Source organism: Rhinoraja longicauda, chromosome 42 (assembly GCF_053455715.1).
Source record: "Rhinoraja longicauda isolate Sanriku21f chromosome 42, sRhiLon1.1, whole genome shotgun sequence".
Taxonomy (NCBI): domain Eukaryota; kingdom Metazoa; phylum Chordata; class Chondrichthyes; order Rajiformes; family Arhynchobatidae; genus Rhinoraja; species Rhinoraja longicauda.
In genome coordinates this window covers 6,868,932-6,890,199 of record NC_135994.1, presented here as the reverse complement: position 1 = coordinate 6,890,199, position 21,268 = coordinate 6,868,932, and the positions used below count along the sequence as shown (strand labels likewise).

General features: G+C 45.0%; 1 protein-coding gene across 10 annotated transcripts in view; it reads right to left on the bottom strand.

Annotated features, from left to right (window-relative positions):
• The window catches only part of r3hdm2 (R3H domain containing 2), a 204,229-nt gene that overhangs the window by 71,240 nt on the left and 111,721 nt on the right, over positions 1 to 21,268 (bottom strand). For 8 of the 10 annotated variants that reach the window (XR_013549608.1, XM_078431560.1, XM_078431567.1 and 5 more), the window contains 7 exons: positions 20,781 to 20,840; positions 14,992 to 15,132; positions 11,210 to 11,318; positions 7,912 to 8,007; positions 4,473 to 4,504; positions 4,317 to 4,370; positions 1,901 to 2,127 (listed from right to left, as the gene is read on the bottom strand). Coding sequence is in view for 9 of the 10 variants with exons in the window: in XM_078431560.1 (XP_078287686.1) it covers positions 1,901 to 2,127; positions 4,317 to 4,370; positions 4,473 to 4,504; positions 7,912 to 8,007; positions 11,210 to 11,318; positions 14,992 to 15,132; positions 20,781 to 20,840 (719 nt within the window). In the remaining variant the exon portion in view is untranslated. The remainder of the gene's footprint in view (positions 1 to 1,900; positions 2,128 to 4,316; positions 4,371 to 4,472; positions 4,505 to 7,911; positions 8,008 to 11,209; positions 11,319 to 14,991; positions 15,133 to 20,780; positions 20,841 to 21,268) is intronic. The other 2 variants (XM_078431564.1, XM_078431566.1) reach the window with 1 other exon arrangement.

Below are 21,268 nucleotides of genomic sequence, written 5' to 3'. Positions count from 1 at the left end.
ATATTTCTGTCTCAATTCAACATCCAAATATTTCCACCATATTTTGTAGTTTGAACTGATCAACATATGCTCAAAAATCCTGCCAGAAACAGATTTAAATCAGAGGTGCTCCAAGAAAATGCTTTCTGTCCATGGATCTCTCAAAACAAAGGTAACAAAATGTACAAATCATTAATTTTCTCTATTATCATTAGATAACAAGTGATAGAGGAAGAATTAGGCCGTTCAGCCCATCAAGTCCACTCCGCCATTCAATCAGGGCTGATCTATCTCTCCCTCCATTCTCCTGCCTTCTCCCCACAACCCCCAACATCCGCACTAATCAAGAACCTATCTATCTCTGCCTTAACTATATCCACTGACTTGGCCTCCACAGCCGTCTGTGGCAATGAATCCCACAGATTCCCCACCCTCCGACTGTTGGTTGGGAACGTTTTCACATTTAGAAGGAAATAGATGGATATCAGCCTTTGTTCTATACAAGTCTGAATCCTGTCAGAGTTGTGATATTTTAAAAGTTCAATAGAAGTGAGGTTTTCAGTTACTTACCAGTCTGATATAGATATAACCCTCAAACACCAGGTGGAAGTGTCTAGTACAAGCACAAAATAAGCCCCTCTGAAAGTGGGACAATCCATTCGAGGAGCGCAGTACGAAAGGAGTAATGGCACGAAATGGTGCAATCTGGCAGTGAGGCAACTCATTACAGCAGTACATCAACAAGTCACACTACCGAGTAGCAGAAACAGTTTGTTCCTGTGATTCTTTGTGTCTAGCTTCAAACTTGTTGTCAGTGGGAGGGTGTTAAATAAAATCTTCACCTCTCCACATGGAGGGGAAAAGTAAAATGGCTGCCCAGCCCAGCAACTCAAATAGAATTTGTTAGCATCTAATAGACAAGACAATAGGTGCAAGAGTATGCCATTCGGCCCTTCGAACCAGCACCACCATTCAATGTGATCATGGCTGATCATTCTCAATCAGTACCCCGTTCCTGCCTTCTCCCCATACCCCCTGACTACGTTATCATTAAGAGCTCTATCTAACCTTCTTGAAAGCATCCAGAGAATTGGCCTCCAGTGCCTTCTGAGGCAGAGAATTCCACAGATTTACAACTCTGAGTGAAAAAGTTTTTCCTCATCTCCGTTCTAAATGGCCTACCCCTTATTCTTAAACTGTGGCCCCTTGTTCTGGACTCCCCCAACATTGGGAACATGTTTCCTGCCTCTAGCGTGTCCAATCCCTTAATAATCTTATATGTTTCAATAAGATCCCCTCTCATCCTTCTAAATTCCAGTGTATACAAGCCCAGTCGCTCCAGTCTTTCAACATACGACAGTCCCGCCATTCCGGGAATTAACCTAGCGAACCTATGCTGCACTTCCTCAATAGCAAGAATGTCCTTCCTCAAATTAGGAGACCAAAACTGCACACAGTACTCCAGGTGTGGTCTCACTAGGGCCCTGTACAACTGCAGAAGGATCTCTTTGCTCCTATACTCAACTCCTCTTGTCATGAAGGCCAACATGCCATTAGCTTTCTTCACTGCCGGCTGCACTTGCATGCTTCCTTTCAGTGACTGTAATACAAGTAGTATATTGAGTGAGATCTGAAAAAAACATGTCATCCCGTCAGGAATGACATCAGGACCTTCAAAAAGATTGGACAGCAAAAAAAAAAAAAAATGGAGGAAGGAACTGCAGATGCTAGTTTACACTGAAGATAGACACAAAATGCTGGAGTAACTCAGCGGGTCAAGCAGCATCTCTGGAGAAAAGGAATAGGTGATGTTTCAGGTCGAGACTCTTCTTCAGACTGATGGGGGGGAAAAAAATATGTACATGAAGCCAACTGATTATTGTGTAGACATCAACTTTGAGCACCTCAGCAGAATGCACACCTGTTTTGGAGACCCTGTTCACACTCTTGTTGCTGCCAATGCTGTCTCCGCGGGTCAGGATGGAGATTCCACTAAAGCTGCTTGCTTTGGTTACTGGTGGCTTCAAACTGCGGTTTGAGCTGTCAGAGTCTGTGCTACTCCACGGCCGAGGCTCAGAGGATTTCAGCTCATTCTCAGTACTGCTTTGACGGCTGCTCGAAGCTCTGCTTAGGCACTCTCGGTTCCCTCTGTAAAAGTGGACACACAAGTCAGTGGCACTAGCATGATCTGTTCAAAATAACTCAGCAGTGAAGATCCCTGTTCTACTGCACTGTTCTATAATGCTTCACAGTTCTTTAATCCATTTTGGTTACTACAGACATTGAAGTAAAAACAAAAGACATGATCTCATTAAACCGCAGAGCGGGCAAGAGGGGCCAAATAGTCTACAACTGCTTCTGTTTCTTATGTTCTGAAGAATTTCCTCCCTATAAAAAGACAATTATTGAAGATTACTGTTTCTTGTGACTTCAAACATTAACGTGGACAATTTAAACACCACACAAAAGTTACCATAATGTGGCTGCAATACTATTCAACCAGTTTTGATGCCCAACTGGTTCACCATTGCTTTGAAAGAAAACAAAAATATAGGCACATCAAACAGTTATTTATTCCAGAGATTATAAACTGAATTTGCAAATCCATGACACATATGAATGCAACGGGTATAGAGCAAGTACTCTGTGTGAAACCATCTGGTCAAAAAATAAACAAGCATTCAAATTTCAAGTACTGTTAATAAGAACAACGGAATTCCAGTAGTACAAAATCATGAACACACACACACTTTAACCTTAAGGCACAGCCTCAAATTGTTGACATGGATTACAGGCACACTTTTATCCACAATGTTGATCAGGCACAATCAGACCACAGTGTAAAAGCTAGCAGAGGATATTTTTGAAGAGTCACACTAAGTTCACTTGTGAAATACATCAATTTTATTCAATTGCATGGAAACACTCCAACAAATGACTAGAACGGGTTTGTCCTCTCAGCTACAGATGTCCTCTCAGTACAGCTAGTTGAGCCGCTGCCTCTCAGCGCCAGAGACCTGGGTTCAATCCTGCCTCAGGTGCCATCTGTGTGGAGTTTCCCCCCCGGGTGCTCCGGTTTCCTCCCACATCCCAAAGATGTGCAGGACTGTAGGTTAATTGGCTGCTGTAAATCGCCCCTAGTGTAGCTGAATGGATGGGAATGTGAGGAGAATAAAATATGGGATTAACGTAGGATTTATGTAAATGGGTCGTTGATGCGGACTGAGTGAACTGCAGGGTTTATTTCTGTGCTCTATCTCTCTTAAGACTCGAAAGTCTCGTACAGACAAAAATTGAAGCAATATTTTCCCCCAATTATTGATGATCTCCATGCAATTTTCAATTCCTGTGCAGGCCCACGTCAGTTATTTTCTGTGTGGCACAGAGAACCAATAAAGTTGTTAAAAAAATAGAAAAGAGTATTTTATAAATCGTGGATCAAATTTTTAACAATGGAATCTTTCTCATTGGAAATGGTTGAACAACAGTCAACATAGATTTGTTGCCAATCTGGGGGCTATATTAAATTTGTGTTTAGCTAAATTTTTGAGGACATATAAACCAATCACTGAACTCCCTTTACAGCTGTAGATGGGCTATTGCATGCTAGCCAATCGTAGTGCTTGTTAGTAGTAGTCCCGCCTAGTCCATATACAACAGCTAACCTGGAGCTCTCAAACGGTAAATAAGGTCCAAAACATAAAGTGTTAGAGTAACTCAGCGGGTCAGGTAGCATTAAGGGCCCATGATTTTGTTGCAACTGACTAATACTAGGGCCGGCATGGTGGCACAGCGGTAGAGTTGCTGCCTTACGGCGCCAGAGACCCGGGTTCGATCCTGACGGGTGCTCGTTTGTACGTTCTCCCTGTGACCAGCGTGGGATTTCACCGGGATCTCAGGTTTCCTCCCACACTCCAAAGACGCACGGGTTTGTAGGCTAATTGGCTTGGTATCATTGTAAACTATCCCTAGTGTGTACAGGATAGTGTGCGGGGATCGCCAGTCGGCGCGGACTCGGTGGGCCGAAGGACCTGTTTCCGCGCTGAATCTCCAAACTAAACTAAAAAATGAATTTTTATTCAGTGCTGATTAAGATTGAAGTCAAGAGAAACGGAAAATTGATTCCCAAATTTAAAACACGTTTGATCAAATTAGTTTTGGAAGTTGGAACCTGTGCACTCTCAGACATAGACCAGCAAAATAGAAAAGCTTGTCAATGACAGAAGAGTAAACGGGACCATGACAAACAGACTGCAAAGCCATCCAACAACAAACACCCATGCACTGGCATAGCACTGCTGTTTAGGAAGCTAGAGCTTCAATAAATAGTTGAATACCTAAAAAGCTGCCGCCTTTTTTGCAAAATAGAAGAACTGCCTTCTTTGGAGAGTCTGTTGATTGTATTACAAAAATAAACATATTTCTGAAGCTTTGCAACATTTTTTAGATAAGAATACAGAACGACATACACAAGTGCTGCGGGTGACACTAACCTGCTCTCCATTAGGTAGCCATTGTACGAGGACTGAAAGAGAAAAGAGTACTTTACAAATCTTAAGATTGTAGATCAAATACTTTCTTACACAGAATGGTCTTGCTATTCCAGTACCTGAAAACCGTCGTATACTTCAAACGTTCTGCACTATTGCGTTTTGCTTTTGCGACAAAAGGATTAACAGCACTATTGATATTGCAAATAACCCAGGCTGACACCTCAATGTTATAAGGCAATTGATATTGATCTCAATGAATATCCTAGATATTCTGAGGCACAAGAGACCGCAGATGTTGGCATCTGGAGCAACAAACCAATCTGCTGGATGAACTCAATGGGTAGACCAGCAACTGTTGGAGGGAGGAAAAGAGGAATGTCTCAGGTCGAAATTCTGCACCAGAGTCCTGGTGCAGGGCTTTAACCTAAAAAAATGATTATTTAATTTCCCTTCACATTTGCTGCTCGACCTGCTGAGTTCCTCCAGCACATTGTTAGCCTAGATACTCCTTCACTATTTTTAATGGAAGTGGAGCAGCGTTGTGAGAACCATCTTGGTATGTAGCTCTCTCAGAGAGATTTAGGTAGATGCAAGCATCTCTGTAAACGCTAGATGGATAAAGGCTGAGGTGATGGGTTCCACTTCACCCTGTCTCACTGATGCTCATGATCCATGTCCACAACCAGCAGCTGGGGATGCGTTAGGTAGAGAGTGTAAAACAAGGGCGCAGTTAGTAGACGTGCTGCCGCACAGCTCAAGAGACCTGGATCCAATCTTGACCTTGGCCACTATCTGTGTGGAGTTTACACAATCTCCCCGAGACCGTGCGGATTTCCTCCAGATGCTGTGGTTTCCTCTCACAGCTCGAAGACGAAAAGGCTAGTGGGTGAATTGACCACTTTAAATTGTCCCGAGTATGTAGGTGAGTGGCAGAATCTGGGGGGAGTTGATGAGGATGCGAGAATTTAAAAAAAAATTTTTTTTTTAAAAAATAGGGATTAACGCAAGATTATTGTAAATGGGTGTTTAACGGTTGGTGCGGACTCGGTGGGCTGAAGGATCTGTTTCCATGCTATAACCCCCTGGAAACAACATTTGGCTGCAGAATTGTCACTGAGGACCCAAGCATGACTCGGTCTTACGTGATCAGCCTGCAGCCAAGCAAGCAGTAAGGCTGCAGTGTGCTGTGCGGCAGCCTGGCAGAAACGACACTTTTGATTGTCACCTCATTAAACAGCCTGGGTTCAGAGGAAGCAGCGCAACTGAAAGCTGGTGATTCTGTGGGTGGACGAGAGCTGTTCGTTTACAGACCAGCGAGATTGAACATCACAGTGGAGACTAATTTGGGGCCCGGCACTTTGTTGGCATCATTTTGGGAGAGATGGATAGATTTACAATGGAAAGACATTTCCTTCACTAACTAAAATCCCACAGGGAAATCAGGGGTCAAATTTCCTGCCAGACAACAAGTGATTGGTGCTATTTTCCCCGACTCCCATTTCCAACTGCACAGCACTATTTGATTTGGCATTGTGAATGCCAAGGCCCTGATGTCGTTATGTGACGAGAAGAAAGTTTTCCTGCTGTCCTTGTCAGCAATCTTGCCTCCATGTTCGCAACTAGAGCACGCTAACTTGCCAATCATCTGATTGCAGTTTTCAGTGTCTTGCTGTGTGGAAAATTGATCCCTGTCTGCCCATCTCAGATTCACAGCATATGCAAACAATTCATCATATCTGAAATTCGTGGAAATGTGGAATAAAGATATATTACTATGCTGAAGAGAAACAAAAAAACCTCTGTGTGTTCTATGTGTTCAACCAACTTGTGCTGGTTAACTGTTTAGGAAAAAAACTGCAGATGCTGGTCTAAATCGAAGGTGGACACAAAATGCTGGAGTAACTCAGCGGGTCAGGCAGCATCTCGGGAGAGAGGGGATGGGTGACGTTTCGGGTCGAGACCCTTTGAAGAAAATGCTGAAGTAACTCAGCGGGTCAGGCAGCATCTCGGGAGAGAAGGAATGGGTGACGTTTCGGGTCGAGACCCTTTGAAGAAAATGCTGGAGAAACTCAGCGGGTGAGGCAGCATCTCGGGAGAGAAGGAATGGGTGACGCTTCGGGTCGAGACCCAAGGGCTGAGTTACTCCAGCATTTTGTGTCTATCTGTGGTTGAATGTTTGCTCATTTCAATTGATCACCTTCTACACATTCAAATCAATGGTGCCAGGATAAACATCCAACTTGAATTATCATGGGTAGAACTGTAAATTCTGTAAAATAGATTTTTGCAGCTTGATAATTAATTGATAACTGTATGATGAATCGCCATCCACTGACCAAGAGACTATGATGAGAAAAAAAAATCAGGTGGGGAGGAGGAGAGTCGGGGGGGGGGGGGGGGGGTGAGGGGAAGGGGGCGAGAGGAGGGGGCGAAGGGAGGGACGCACTGCCAAGTGTGGTCGTGAAGGCAGATACAATAGTGGTGTTTAAGAGCCAGTGAGACATAGAGCCTCTTCCTGTGCTGTACTGTTCTATGTTCTGCATTCTATGGTCGCCAGTGCATATGTCCTGACCTTGGAAGCTATGAATGAGACCAAGGAGGACTGCCACAGATGGCGGCACGGTGGCGCAGCGGTAGAGTTGCTGCCTTACAGCGAATGCAGCGCCGGAGACTCGGGTTCGATCCTAACTACGGGCGCCGTCTGTACGGAGTTTGTACGTTCTCCCCGTGGGTTTTCTCCGAGATCTTCGGTTTCCTCCCACACTCCAAAGACGTGCAGGTTTGTAGGTTAATTGGCTGGGCAAATGTAAATAAAATGGTCCCTAGTGGGCGTAGGATAGTGTTAGTGTGCGGGGATCGCTGGGCGGCGCGGACCCGGTGGGCCGAAGGGCCTGTTTCTGCGCTGTATCTCTAAATCTAAAAAATCACTCTGACCATGGAGAAAAAACACTCTGGCTCGCGTCATTCTGGGTGACGTCAGTTCTATAGTTGGAAGAAAAAAAAAACACAATCCTTTGGAAAAGCATGAATGGGTAGACAGGAGAGGGGAGAACTACTAAGAGTGGAGGAGCCCTCCAGACAAGTTGTTTGGGGCACAATCTTGTCTTAAACAGCACCATTGTGTCAGGGACACCAGCACAAGCAATGACTGCAACACCCTGATCCCGGCACTGGGACCCGATAGGTCCGACATCTTCCAGGCTGAAATATGTTGCCACAGAAGAAAAAAAAAATCAATGTTGAAGGTCATTAAGACCACCCAAAAGTAAATGAAAATCAAAAATCTGCAGAAGCTGAAATTTGAAATGAAAATTGAAACAGCCGGAAACATTCAGCAAGTCAGGGTTCTCATTTTTCACAATTTGTTACTTTATAGAAAATTTCCAGCTTTGCAAAAATCAAATAAACTTATTCCAGGAATAATTATCGTGTGCCTTACTTCTCGAGCAAATATCCGATCTCTGACCCGCTGATATTCCTCCTCCCTTTCTTCTATCGATTTACTCCTCCGGTCATCACGCAATGGAACTCTCATCTGCAACAGGACCAAACTATTAGGTGCAGGAAAGTTCTTGGAACTGTGAACCTATGAACGGCAAAACCTTGGCACACTGCTAAAGCATCAAATAAGAGATGGCAAATTATAATAATAAAATCACAAAATGCTGGAGTAACTCAGCGGGTCAGGCAGCATCTCAGGAGAGAAGGAATGGGCGACGTTTCAGGTCGAGACCCTTCTTCAGACTGAAGAAGGGTCTCGACCCGAAACGTCGCCCATTCCTTCTCTCCTGAGATGCTGCCTGACCTGCTGAGTTATTCCAGCATTTTGTGAATAAATACCTTTGATTTGTACCAGCATCTGCAGTTATTTTCTTATAATAAAATCACGATCTCGACTGCCATTTTAATATGGCAAGAACAATGTTACGCAACATTTACTCTGTTCCATGCGTAGTAAAGCCCTCGGTATCACAAAATGCTGGAGTAACTCAGCAGGACAGGCAGCATCTCAGGAGAGAAGGAGTGGGTGACGTTTCGGGTCGAGACCCTTCTTCAGACTGATGTCAGGGGGGCGGGACAAAGGAAGGATATAGGTGGAGACAGGAAGATAGAGGGAGAACTGGGAAGGAGGAGGGGAAGGGAGGGACAGAGGAACTATCTAAAGTTGGAGAAGTCGATGTTCATACCGCTGGGCTGCAAGCTGCCCAAGCAAAATATGAAGTGCTGTTCCTCCAATTTGCGGTGGGCCTCACTATGGCACTGGAGGAGGCCCATGACAGAAAGGTCAGACTGGGAGTGGGAGGGGGAGTTGAAGTGCTGAGCCACCGGGATATCAGGTTGGTTAACTTCGATTTGTACCAGCATCTGCAGTTACTTTCCTACTGCAGTAAAACCCTCAATCCATTTATAAAGAACGATCTGTGTAGGAAGGAACTGCAGATGCTGCTTTAAACCAAAGATAGACACAAAATGCTGGAGTAACTCAGCGGGACAGGCAGCATCTCTGGAGAGAAGGAATGGGTGACGTTTTGGGTCGAGACCCTTCGAAACATCCCCCAATCCTTCTCTCCAGAGATGCTTGCTGCCTGTCTTGCTGAGTTGCCCCAGCATTTTGCGTCTATAAAGAATGTTCTGATGGTTTCTTATGACATTCCTTGCCTCAATGCAAGTCACAACACCAAAACAACACTGCAAATTCACGATGAGGTCTGCCGTTATTGCATCCAACGAGAATTACCCCTACCCTTCCCCTCAAGGACAATACATACTGCCCTTGCCAGAGATGTCCTGCGTGTTGACCGTGTCTGCTGCACAAAGTTGCTCTCTCCGGCGTCTGGTGTGGCAATTTCAGCACACGGGAACACAAGCGGCCGCGCAGTGGTGTATTAAGCCCGGTCTGTCACGGCAACAGACCTCCCCACCATCGAAAGCATCTACGCCAGGCGCTGCCTCAAGAAGGCAGCATTTATCAGCAAACATCCCCAGCATCCGGGACATGCTTTCTCTCACTGCTACGTCGGCAAGGAGGTACGCAAGCATGAAGTCCCACACCGCCAGGTTCTGCAACAGTTTACTTCCCGACCTTGAACCGACCAGCACAACCCTAATCCTACTTATCTGGGAACACTATGGATTTCTTGCACCACTGCTGACTTGTTTTATTTTTTTAAATGGTGTTTTGCATTCATATCGTGTTTTTTTTTACACGCAGTTGTAGGGACATAGGGATTGGCTAGAAGAGTTCGAACCCTCGGATTGGCTAGCGATGTCACGAGGTGTGATAGCGCGGTAGATTCGAGTCTAGCGTTGAAATCTGTATAGGTAAGACGTTAGGTAGTTGTCTAGAGTTTGGAACGTTGCGAATTGTCACGGAGTTTTAGAACTATGCAATAAGCTTCGTCTGCAACATCCATTCGCTATCGGACTCACTACACAGTCTTCTTTCTTTTTACTGTGTTTCAGAGATTTTTGTGAACTTTATCTATATTTTATGCTCTGCCCGTTTGTCTGAGGCCTTGTGGCTGGCCTTCACACTGACGTAGCCATGAGCATTTGGACTGAGGACCGAGAACATCATTAGTGAATCCTCACTCTGTGGGTGGCACGATAAGAGTGTCCATGTACTGTGTTACTCTCCCTCACACCCAATAAACTACTCACTCATTTCCGATCCTATTTCCTTTTGCCTCGTCAGCTGTTCAGAAAAGACCATTTAAAATCTGTTCAACTCCACATTCCAACATGACCAACGCCATTTACTTCCATTGTCCCAAAAAATGCCCATGTCAGCCTCACCCTGGGCCTACCGTCACTGAAAGTCTTACGCACACTACTTCTACTTGAAGGTTTGATTTCTCCGATACCATCCATGCCAACCTCCAATCCTCTACAGTGGTGCAGAAAACTTATAAAGCAGCTATTCAATATTTGCTCAGAGAGGTTTGGTTAATGCCATTCATAAAGTTGGTTTAAGGTCAATAATTTTAAAAAAAACATTTACTGCATACACACGCAACGATCCCTTTTAGTAGGAAATATTGGAACAAATCTGCAAACAACTGGTGGCGCAGCGGTAGAGTTGCTGCCTCACAGCGCCAGAGACCCAGGTTCGATCCTAACTATGGGTGCCGTCTGTGCGGAGTTTGTATGTTCTCCCCGTGACCCGCGTGGGTTTTCTCCAGGAGCTCCGGTTTCCTCCCACACTCCAAAGAGGCACAGGTTTCTAGGTCAATTGGCTTTGGTAAAATTGTAAATTGTCCCTGGTGTGTAGTGTAGTGGTGGTGTGCAGGGATCGCTGGTCGACGCGGACTAAGTGGGCCGAAGGGCCTGTTTCTGCTGTGTATCTCGAAACTAAACTGCTGTTAAAAACAATGGATTAACATTTCAAGAGGAATTTTTCACCAGATTCTTTGCATGTAGAGCGTACGTGTTTTTTATTTGATAATAACCTCAGAAATTTGCCATCAGTACTGCTCAAGTGGATTTCTAAATGTGCAGAATATGGTAACATCTATCCTTCTGCCATTATTTTTTTATAACCCTTTAAACACAAAAATCAGGAGTTCAGCATAAGTGCAGCTGCAATCCTATACAGTACGTTCTTAATGTAATTCACAGAGTTCAGAATGTCTGAAAAATAACGAAACTATATCAACTGCGCCACCATCTCACAATGACGGAAGTGTGGCTTTTTAAATCTTTTCTGTAAATGAACTTCACACCATGCATGAACTCACCTGGTTGTCATCCTTATCTAGACTCGTGTCATCTCTTTTCAAGATAAATCTCTTTTGAAAATCCATACTCTTCTCATCTTTTATATGGTCGGAAAACCTCTGCTCTGGTCTACGTTGAAGAAAAAGAGAGAAGAAAAAAACTTTAAATGAAGAACTAGCAGCTTTAATTTCAACATTGGGAAGCTCAAAGTGTGTATGATTATTTCCGATTCTGGTCCACTTCCTCGGCACTGTCTTAAGGAGGATAGTATGCTACATCCGCTGCATTTGTAACCCCTTACTCTCCCAACCTGACCAATGGGTTGAATGTTCTACTGATCCTACATTTCATCATAAAGACCACCCTTCCCACAACTCTGCCAGCCTCTGCCCTTACTTCAAAACCCAGCTGCATCATCTATGCGATTGCCATTTCCAAATTCAACGATTTCATTACTCTCCAAGTTGCCCTTTCATCCCTTGTCCTCCAAATTTCAGCTCATTCAAAGTGCCACTTCCATTTTCCCATCTTATACAATGTCCCACTTATTGCCACGAGTGTCCTAGTACTTCGAATTTAAAATATTCAATTCTGTGTTCAAACTTCTTCACAGGCTATCCTGACCACCTCCAACCCTGCAAGTTTACCCTTTTGTGAATATCATCCGCCAACCCCACCCACCTCATCCCACCAGTGGAGTAGTGCCTTCACCCACCCAGCTCTCAAACTTTCCGGCACCTTTGCTCCTCTCTCAACACCCCACATTTAAACCCATCCATTGAACAAATCACACACCTCAACGCTTGACTTAGCACTTAGCATCTATATATTAAAACTCTTGTTTGTTTGTTTGTTCCTGAACTACAGCCAAAACGGTACACGATAGCGCGACAATTTTAGGCCCAACTTACTCACCGTCGCCCCTTTGGTACTAAGGGAGGAAGTTTCATTGAAATTGGTGTTATGTTTGGGGAGAGGGAGGAAGGGGGGAGAGGGAGGAAGGGGGGAGAGAGACGAAGGGGAGGAAGGGGGGAGAGGGAGGAAGGGGAGAGGGAGGAAGGGGGAGAGGGAGGAAGGGGAGGAAGGGGGGAGAGGGAGGAAGGGGGAGAGGGAGGAAGGGGGGAGAGGGAGGAAGGGGAGGAAGGGGGGAGAGGGAGGAAGGGGGGAGAGAGAGGAAGGGGGGAGAGGGAGGAAGGGGGAGAGGGAGGAAGGGGGGAGAGGGAGGAAGGGGGGAGAGGGAGGAAGGGGGGAGAGGGAGGAAGGGGGGAGAGGGAGGAAGGGGGGAGAGGGAGGAAGGGGGGAGAGGGAGGAAGGAGGGAGAGGGAGGAAGGGGGGAGAGGGAGGAAGGGGGGAGAGAGAGGAAGGGGGGAGAGGGAGGAAGGGGAGGAAGGGGGAGAGGGAGGAAGGGGGGAGAGGGAGGAAGGGGGGAGAGGGAGGAAGGGGGAGAGGGAGGAAGGGGGAGAGGGAGGAAGGGGGGAGAGGGAGGAAGGGGGAGAGGGAGGAAGGAGGGAGAGGGAGGAAGGGGAGGAAGGGGGGAGAGGGAGGAAGGGGAGGAAGGGGGGAGAGGGAGGAAGGGGAGGAAGGGGGAGAGGGAGGAAGGGGGAGAGGGAGGAAGGGGGAGAGGGAGGAAGGGGGAGAGGGAGGAAGGGGGGAGAGGGAGGAAGGGGGGAGAGGGAGGAAGGGGGGAGAGGGAGGAAGGGGGGAGAGGGAGGAAGGGGGGAGAGGGAGGAAGGGGGGAGAGGGAGGAAGGGGGGAGAGGGAGGAAGGGGGGAGAGGGAGGAAGGGAGGAGAGGGAGGAAGGGGGGAGGGGGAGAGGGTGCTGCACCAATGCAGGAAAGGTTTGGGCCCAACAGGTCGATTTGGTCTAGTTTCTGTTAAATTGCAACATCATGAGGTGTTCTTCTGTGTTAAATATGCGATGTAAATACAAGTCATAGTTCTGAAGCAAGCTTCCAAACATGGATATCCATGAATAATTTGTTGTTAATGCCACCTTCAGAGTTGCCGAGTCACAGCATTTTCAGTGCTCTTTATATTTTGGGCAGGAACACCTGTGCTGAACACACAATTAACTGCTTCTGTATGCAGCCTTTTCTTCCAATTTTGCTTCTTTTTTTTTTTAAAGGACTTTTTCATTTGCTGCAGCCTGACCTCCTTGCCCAGTTTGTATTCTGCTGGTTTTGCACTTTCAATTGTTGGCTCTGAAAAGAACTATTTTTAAACCAAGATTATTTCCATATCTGCTCCTCTGCCTTTATTGTGACGTGGAATTGCATCACATAAATAGTGACCCACGATCTAATATTATAGACAGCACCTAAAGAAAGTTGTCTTTCTCCTCTCCCTGTAATAACCTTTCCACATATTTCCAATTTCCGACCCCTCCTTTGGGAATAGAAGGATAGTGAAATGTTCCTTTGGTGACCGTCTCTGTCTGACTCCCAACTTTGCAAGAACCACAAACATTTGGGAATCTGGAAGTTTTGGATAACTTATCAGAGGCCAAGGGAGAAAATGTTTTCTTCAGGCAAATTGGTACTGGAATTTTGGATGCTCCACCTCGATGGCAATAACCACAAAGAACTGAATGAGATTTTGTTCAGTGAAGTTGACAACCAGGCAGCTCAAAACAATTGTTTGAAGATCCTAAGAAGGAGGAGTATCCAACATCACAAGAAAGCCAATGGAATGTTGGCCTTCATAACAAGAGGAGTTGAGTATAGGAGCAAAGAGGTCCTTCTACAGTTGTACCGGGCCCTGGTGAGACCGCACCTGGAGTACTGTGTGCAGTTTTGGTCTCCAAATTTGAGGAAGGATATTCTTGCTATTGAGGGCGTGCAGCGTAGGTTCACTAGGTTAATTCCCGGAATGGCGGGACTGTCGTATGTTGAAAGGCTGGAGCAATTAGGCTTGTATACGCTGGAATTTAGAAGGATGAGGGGGGATCTTATTGAAACATATAAGATAATTAGGGGATTGGACACATTAGAGGCAGGAAACATGTTCCCAATGTTGGGGGAGTCCAGAACAAGGGGCCACAGTTTAAGAATAAGGGGTAGGCCATTTAGAACGGAGATGAGGAAGAACTTTTTCAGTCAGAGAGTGGTGAAGGTGTGGAATTCTCTGCCTCAGAGGGCAGTGGAGGCCAGTTCGTTGGATGCTTCCAAGAGAGAGCTGGATAGAGCTCTTAAGGATAGCGGAGTGAGGGGGTATGGGGAGAAGGCAGGAACAGGGTACTGATTGAGAGTGATCAGCCATGATCGCATTGAATGGCGGTGCTGGCTTGAAGGGCTGAATGGCCTACTCCTGCATCTATTGTCTATTATTGTCTAAATAGAATTATGTCTCTTGTGATGTTGGATACTCCTTCTTCTTAGGGTCCTCAAACAATTGTTTTGAGCTGCCTGGTTGTCAACTTCACTGAACAAAATCTCATTCAGTTCTTTGTGGTTATTGCCATCGAGGTGGAGCATCCAAAATTCCAGTACCAATTTGCCTGAAGAAAACATTTTCTCCCTTGGCCTTGTATAGTGAGGGAACCCTCCCCAACCTCCTTTCACATTTCACAGCAAGAATTCGTGAGTTTTAAAATGGGCACAGGTCATGATATGCAATTAACTAATTAAGGACATGGCCATTTTCGTGTGAATGCTTGAAATGATGGAGATTGTACCAGCATTGTTATTAGACCAACCACAAAAAGGCACTTGGAAACAAGTCAGCTAAATCGCACCTCTGAGGATTTCACTCAGAAACAGCATATTAAATTGATTTCCAATAATTTTTAACATTTGATACTTACATTCTTGTATTTATTGTTTTATTAATTATAACAGCCTTCCCAGTTTGGTCAACATTGTGATCCATTCCAAAGTACGCAGCGACCCTGTGCAATAGCATTCTGTGGTAGGAGGTCATCTGAGGGAATTTCTTGTATTGATTACTGAAAATAACAAAGCAGTGGGAAAAGGTTTGCTCAGACACTGCACAAAACAACTTTTCTCATTTGGAGGAAGTGGACTCTTAATGAAGGAGAAAAGGGAAGGCTCGATAAAGTACTTGGATTTCATTTTCCAGATTTTTAATCAGCGAGGGATTTTTAGATGTCGTTCTGTGGATGATACACAGAGGTCTTGGCTGTCTGTTAAGTGAAAGTAAAACGGTCCTAGGGTACTACAAAATGCCAATATTACTACTTTATTCACTACCAAAACAGATCAATTGGTAAATTAAAATGTTTTTAAAAAAACCTGCAGATGCTGGAAATCTGAAATTAAAAAGAGAAAATGCTGGAAAATTCAGGTTAAAAAAAATAAATCAATCTGAGTTGTTAATTCTATTTATCTGTCTATCGATGCTCATAAGTTCATAGGTGAGAGGAGCAGAAATAGGCCATTCAGCCCATCAAGTCTCCTCTGCCATTCAATCATGGCTGAACTATTTCTCCTTCCTAACCCCATTCTCTTGCCTTCTCCCCATAACCCCTGTACTGACCAAGAATCTATCTCTGCCTTAAAAATATCCATTGACATGGCTTCCACAGCCGTCTGGGGCAAAGAATTCCACAGATTCACCACCCTCTGAGTAAAGAAATTCCTCCTCATCTCCTTCCCAAAGGAAAGTCCTTGAATTCTGAGACCTCTAGTCCTCGACTCTCCCACTAGTGGAAACATCCTCCCCACATCCATTCTATCCAGACTGTTCACTATTCCCCTAACCTGCTGAATATTCCCAGTATTTTGTGTTTTATTTCATCTGGTAACTAATCTCATTAATTTTTGCAGGAGTTTTGTTGTACAGAACTGACCACGCAACAAGAATGGACGTACTCCAAAAGTGATTAATTGGACCTGTTCTGCAAACAGATTGCATAGTACAATTCTTATTCAGCACTGCATGCTCCAAAATCAATGTGAGCCAAAGAAAATGATGCCAACGACCAAATCCAGGAGAAATTGGCATCAACTGAACCGGGCAGTGGATTGGGTCCATGCTCGGAGTCTGATTTTTGCCTAGCATCCAGCAATGCACCTAATGACATTAATTGTGTTGCTATGCATATTCGAAGCTTTCCCAACACAAATTGGAGCTCCCAGCTCCAGGAAAATGCTGACATGAGGCAGCCGGAAAAGAATAAGAACACGACTCAGCGAGTTCACAATTTAGGCACTCCGCTTACAATGGGAGACATCACGGGGCATCTCCAAAACTCACTGGAGTCTGCTCATATACCTTCCACTGTTCACATTAGCACGAAATGAACCATTGAGGAACTCAGTGACACTGGTCCATCTGCCCAAAGGAGTGGACCTATCAAGTCCAGCTTGTTGTACACTCTGCCTGAGAGCTCCCTTACTTTTTTAGTTTAGAGATGCAGCGTGGAAACAGGCCCTTCGGCCCACCGAGTCCACACCGACCAGCGATCCCCGCACACTCACACTACCCAACACACACTCGGGATAATTCACATTTACACCAAGCCAATTAACCTACAAACCTGTACGTCTTTGGAGTGTGGGAGGAAACCGGAGCACCCGGAGAAAACCCACGCGGTCACAGGGAGAACATACAAAGTCCATGCAGATTGGAACCCGGGTCCATGGCGCTACAAGTGCTGTAAGGCAGCAACTCTACCGCTGCGCCACCGTGCCGCCTATTTACTTATTCCCGGCAGTAACTGCCTTGATGGAAAATATACTGCACATAACCATTTTATTGAAAATATATAGACATCATCCACGTGTAGGGCATCTATTGGGAGTTGGGAGAGGGGTAGGGGTTATGCAGGGGAGATGAGGGCAGGCAGGTGACAGAGATGGGGGAGGGAGAGGAAACGAGAGAAAATTAGATTGAGACCAAACCTCAACATTAAAGAGCAGTATTTATTGTGCAATTATAGACAATAGGTGCAGGAGTAGGCCACTCGGCCCTTTGAGCCAGCAAACCCATTCAATGTGATCATGGCTGACCATCCACAATCAGTACCCCGTTCCCGCCCTCTCCCCATACCCCCTGACTCTGCTATCATTAAGAGCTCTATCTAACTCTCTCTTGAATTCACATCATCTTGACATTGCCAATGGTCATCTTTATCTTCACATGTAGACCTCCCTTTACTGGACATCATTCACGAGTACTTCAAGGTCTTTCCCAGAGAACCTTGGTGCTCTTTCCACTCTAGCTCAGGCAGAATGGGTTTCACTGCTGCCCAGGCCCCACAGGGAGTGTGCTCTTAAACAAAGAAGCCCTTTCCTTATTGCGAGACAGCAAAGTAGTGGAAGTAGATTGGCTGCCCTCCTCTTTGGGACCGACGCAGGTTATGAGTTGTCATTTGTGGATGAAATTCTATTTCTAGCCAGAGAATTTCTGGCCTGTGGTCAGGTGCAATACAAAACCTCGCCCTCCTCTTCCTCATCAAACTCTTCCTTGCTCTGCTACCAAGTCTGAATGTATTGTTCGGGAAGAGAAAATAAGAAAAAAAAATGGCGAGGATACTCAACCGATCAGGCAGCACCCGTGGAGTGAGGAATAGAGTTAAACATTTTAATCGATGATCTTTCATTGGGACTTCCTTCATCCACAGATGCTGCCTGACCTGTGGAGCACTCCCAGATATCTTTATTTTTTCAGCTTTCCAGCATTCACAATATTTTGATCGAAGAAAAAAAAAAGTACTTCAGATCACTGCTTCCTGCACTATTTGGATCACTTTACAGTATTTAAGTGCCGATTTCAAACGATGGCACTTTTATTTGCTTAAAAATTGAAGCAGAAAGTCAAAAAGACAAAATGAAAACAAAGAGGCAACAAATGTTAAGCGTCAAAATCTCCGATTCAAATCAACAGCCAAGATAATTTTGGCATACTCAAAATAAAGCTGCAGACCAAAATCTCACTATAATTGGACCCCTTTTTCTGTGCATGTAAACAATTGAACAATTTTTGAATGATCACATACATTGATATTTATTCACAAAATACTGGAGTAACTCAGCAGGTCAGGCAGCATCTCAGGAGAGAAGGAATGGGTGACCCTTCTTCAGACTGATGTCAGGGGGGCGGGACAAAGGAAGGATATAGGTGGAGACAGGAAGTTAGAGGGAGATCTGGGAAGGGGGAGGGGAAGAGAGGGACAGAGGAACTATCTAAAGTTGGAGAAGTCAACGTTCATACCACTGGGCTGTAAGCTGCCCAGGCGAAATATGAAGTGCTGTTCCTCCAATTTCCGGTGGGCCTCACTATGGCACTGGAGGAGGCCCATGACAGAAAGGTCAGACTGGGAATGGGAGGGGGAGTTGAAGTGCTCAGCCACCGGGAGATCAGGTTGGTTAATGCTGACTGAGCGCAGGCGTTGAGCGAAGCGATCGCCGAGCCTGCGTTTGGTCTCGCCGATGTAAATAAGTTGACATCTGGAGCAGCGAATGCAATAGATGAGGTTGGAGGAGGTGCAGATCTCCCACTGTCTTCCTGCCTCCACCTATATCCTTCCTTTGTCCAATGCCCCCCTGACATCAGTCTGAAGAAGGGTCTCGACCCGAAACGTCACCCATTCCCTTCTCTCCTGAGATGCTGCCTGACCGGCTGAGTTACTCCAGCATTTTGTGAATAAATACCTTCGATTTGTACCAGCATCTGCAGTTATTTTCTTTTACATACATTGATATGATCCTGCAATTTTACTCATCATCCGAAAAACAAAGACAACTTGTTGCGTTTGTGGAAACAAATCATCGGAAAAACCTACCATCTTTGAGCGAGGCATTGCTCAATTCAATGGAAACTAACTTTTGCAACTCAGTTCAAGGACTGTGCATTTGTTTTGACAGTGCTACAAAAGTTGACCAATATCGATGCATCAACGTTACAGAAAATAACACAAACAAGGTACTTCCAAAGATTAAATGCAAGGGTGGAGTACGTGATGGGATATTAAATTCAAATCTGAAAGGATGAAGAAATAAAGAACCTGCAAAATAGTCAGCTGTGCAAAGTGCAAGTTCCCAACTGTGCAGAGCTGGGCATCAAGGCAAGACAGAGTTCACAGATCAATACTATTACACACAAACATGGCTACAGTAACAGCAAAGACAAAAACAACATAACTGAACAACCTCAATCTAATTGATGGGGGTAATTTCCTTCAAGTACTTTAGGTACGGATTGACCTCCAAGGTAAATATAATGACACCTTAACCCGAAATGCCAGTTTGGTCCAAGACACCATTAGAAACGGTAAGAAATTGAAAGTTCCATTAGAAATTCCATTAGCCGTTGCAGCTTGCAGCACTTGCTGGAGTTCATTAAGGAGGCTGCACAGCATTTGGGTGGACAGTAATCGAGTCAACAACCTTCTTGCTACAGTGGCCAGCTTTCAAGAGCATTGAAAATTTCTTGAAGTTATATAACCTTTTACTGTATCGATGGCTGCTGGAGGTTTGAAACTTGGGAGACTTTATCCGGATTTAACCAACCCTCCTTCGACCAATTATCCAGGAAATTCTCCAAGCACTTTAAAAAACTGCTTTACTGCTTCATTACAGAAGGGTTCCAAGGACAAAGGGACGGCTTGGTCTTTCTGAGTGTTCCTCCTTGGACTGGATAAGGAATAGGACACTAGAACATATAGAGTAGCATCAGATGCCACGTCGGACAGCAAAGTGGCACCCTAACTGTGCCACCCCACCCACGTCCTCCCACCACCCCTGAGCAGAGGACACCCTCTTCCACCAGCGCAGCACGGTAGCGCAGCGGTAGAGTTGCTGCTTTACAGCGAATGCAGCGCCGGAGACTCAGGTTCGATCCTGACTACGGGTGCTGCACTGTAAGGAGTTTGTACGTTCTCCCCGTGACCTGCGTGGGTTTTCTCCGAGATCTTCGGTTTCCTCCCACACTCCAAAGACGTACAGGTATGTAGGTTAATTGGCTGGGTAAATGTAAAAATTGTCCCTAGTGGGTGTAGGATAGTGTTAATGTACGGGGATCATTGGGCGGCACGGACTTGGAGGGCCGAAAAGGCCTGTTCCCGGCTGTATATATATATATGATATGATATGATAAGCTCCACAGCCAAGAATCCGTACAGCCCAGGCTTTGGAGCACAAACTATCCTGAAATGTGCTGGTGTGGCAGCCCGTACATACTGTGGAAGTGAGTGCATTGAGCCACAATGTACAAGGACGTTTTATCTCATCATCACATGAATCATTGTCCTATGGGGTTCTGTGTTTTAGTATCTCCAGAAAAAGAAAATCAAGTTAGTGTGATCAAATTTAAGGAATAAAATTGGATGTGATAAATGCATATTCAAACAAAGGCGTGTAAATATATAAACAATTTTGGACCAATTTTCACAAACATTATTTTAATCAGAAACAAAAAATATAGACCAGTATTTTCCAATTAAAGTTTAGCTCTAAAAGGTGAAAATGTTCAAAACTAAACTAAAACTGAAAATATTATTCACATGTGAAATTTATTTTAATGTACAAATATGTCTGCAGGCTCATAAAAGCTCACGTTTGCCTTCATAGACAAGCTGGTCATCACACTCAATGCTATTTATGCCAACATAGACACCAAGATTTTACTCACTTATCATCACTGATAAAGTCCAGAAATTCGTGTTCTAATTTTAGCAGCATCATCCTGTCCCTAGAAAAGACAAGTACATATTTACACGATGTAATATACACATGATAAACATGCTAACATTGAGAAATATGTCAAAGTAATCAGTTTGACTTCCCAAACTTGGGCAGAAGCCTGCGCAGTTTAACAGCTGGGAAATGCCTTGGGCATCATTCTGACTGCGGCTGTTATTTGATGTTCCAGCCTAAGTAGTTCATGGCAGAGGATGGTACTGGACCAGACACAAAAAGCTGGAGTAATTCAGTGGGACAGGCAGCATCTCTGGATAGAAGAAATGGGTGACGTTTCGGGACGAGACATTTCGGGTCGAGACCGTCTGAAGAAGGGTCTCGACCCGAAACGTCACCCATTCCTTCTGTCCAGAGATGCTGCCTGTCCCACTGAATTACTCCAGCTTTTTGAGTCTGCTCCAATACCAATTGGTACCAATT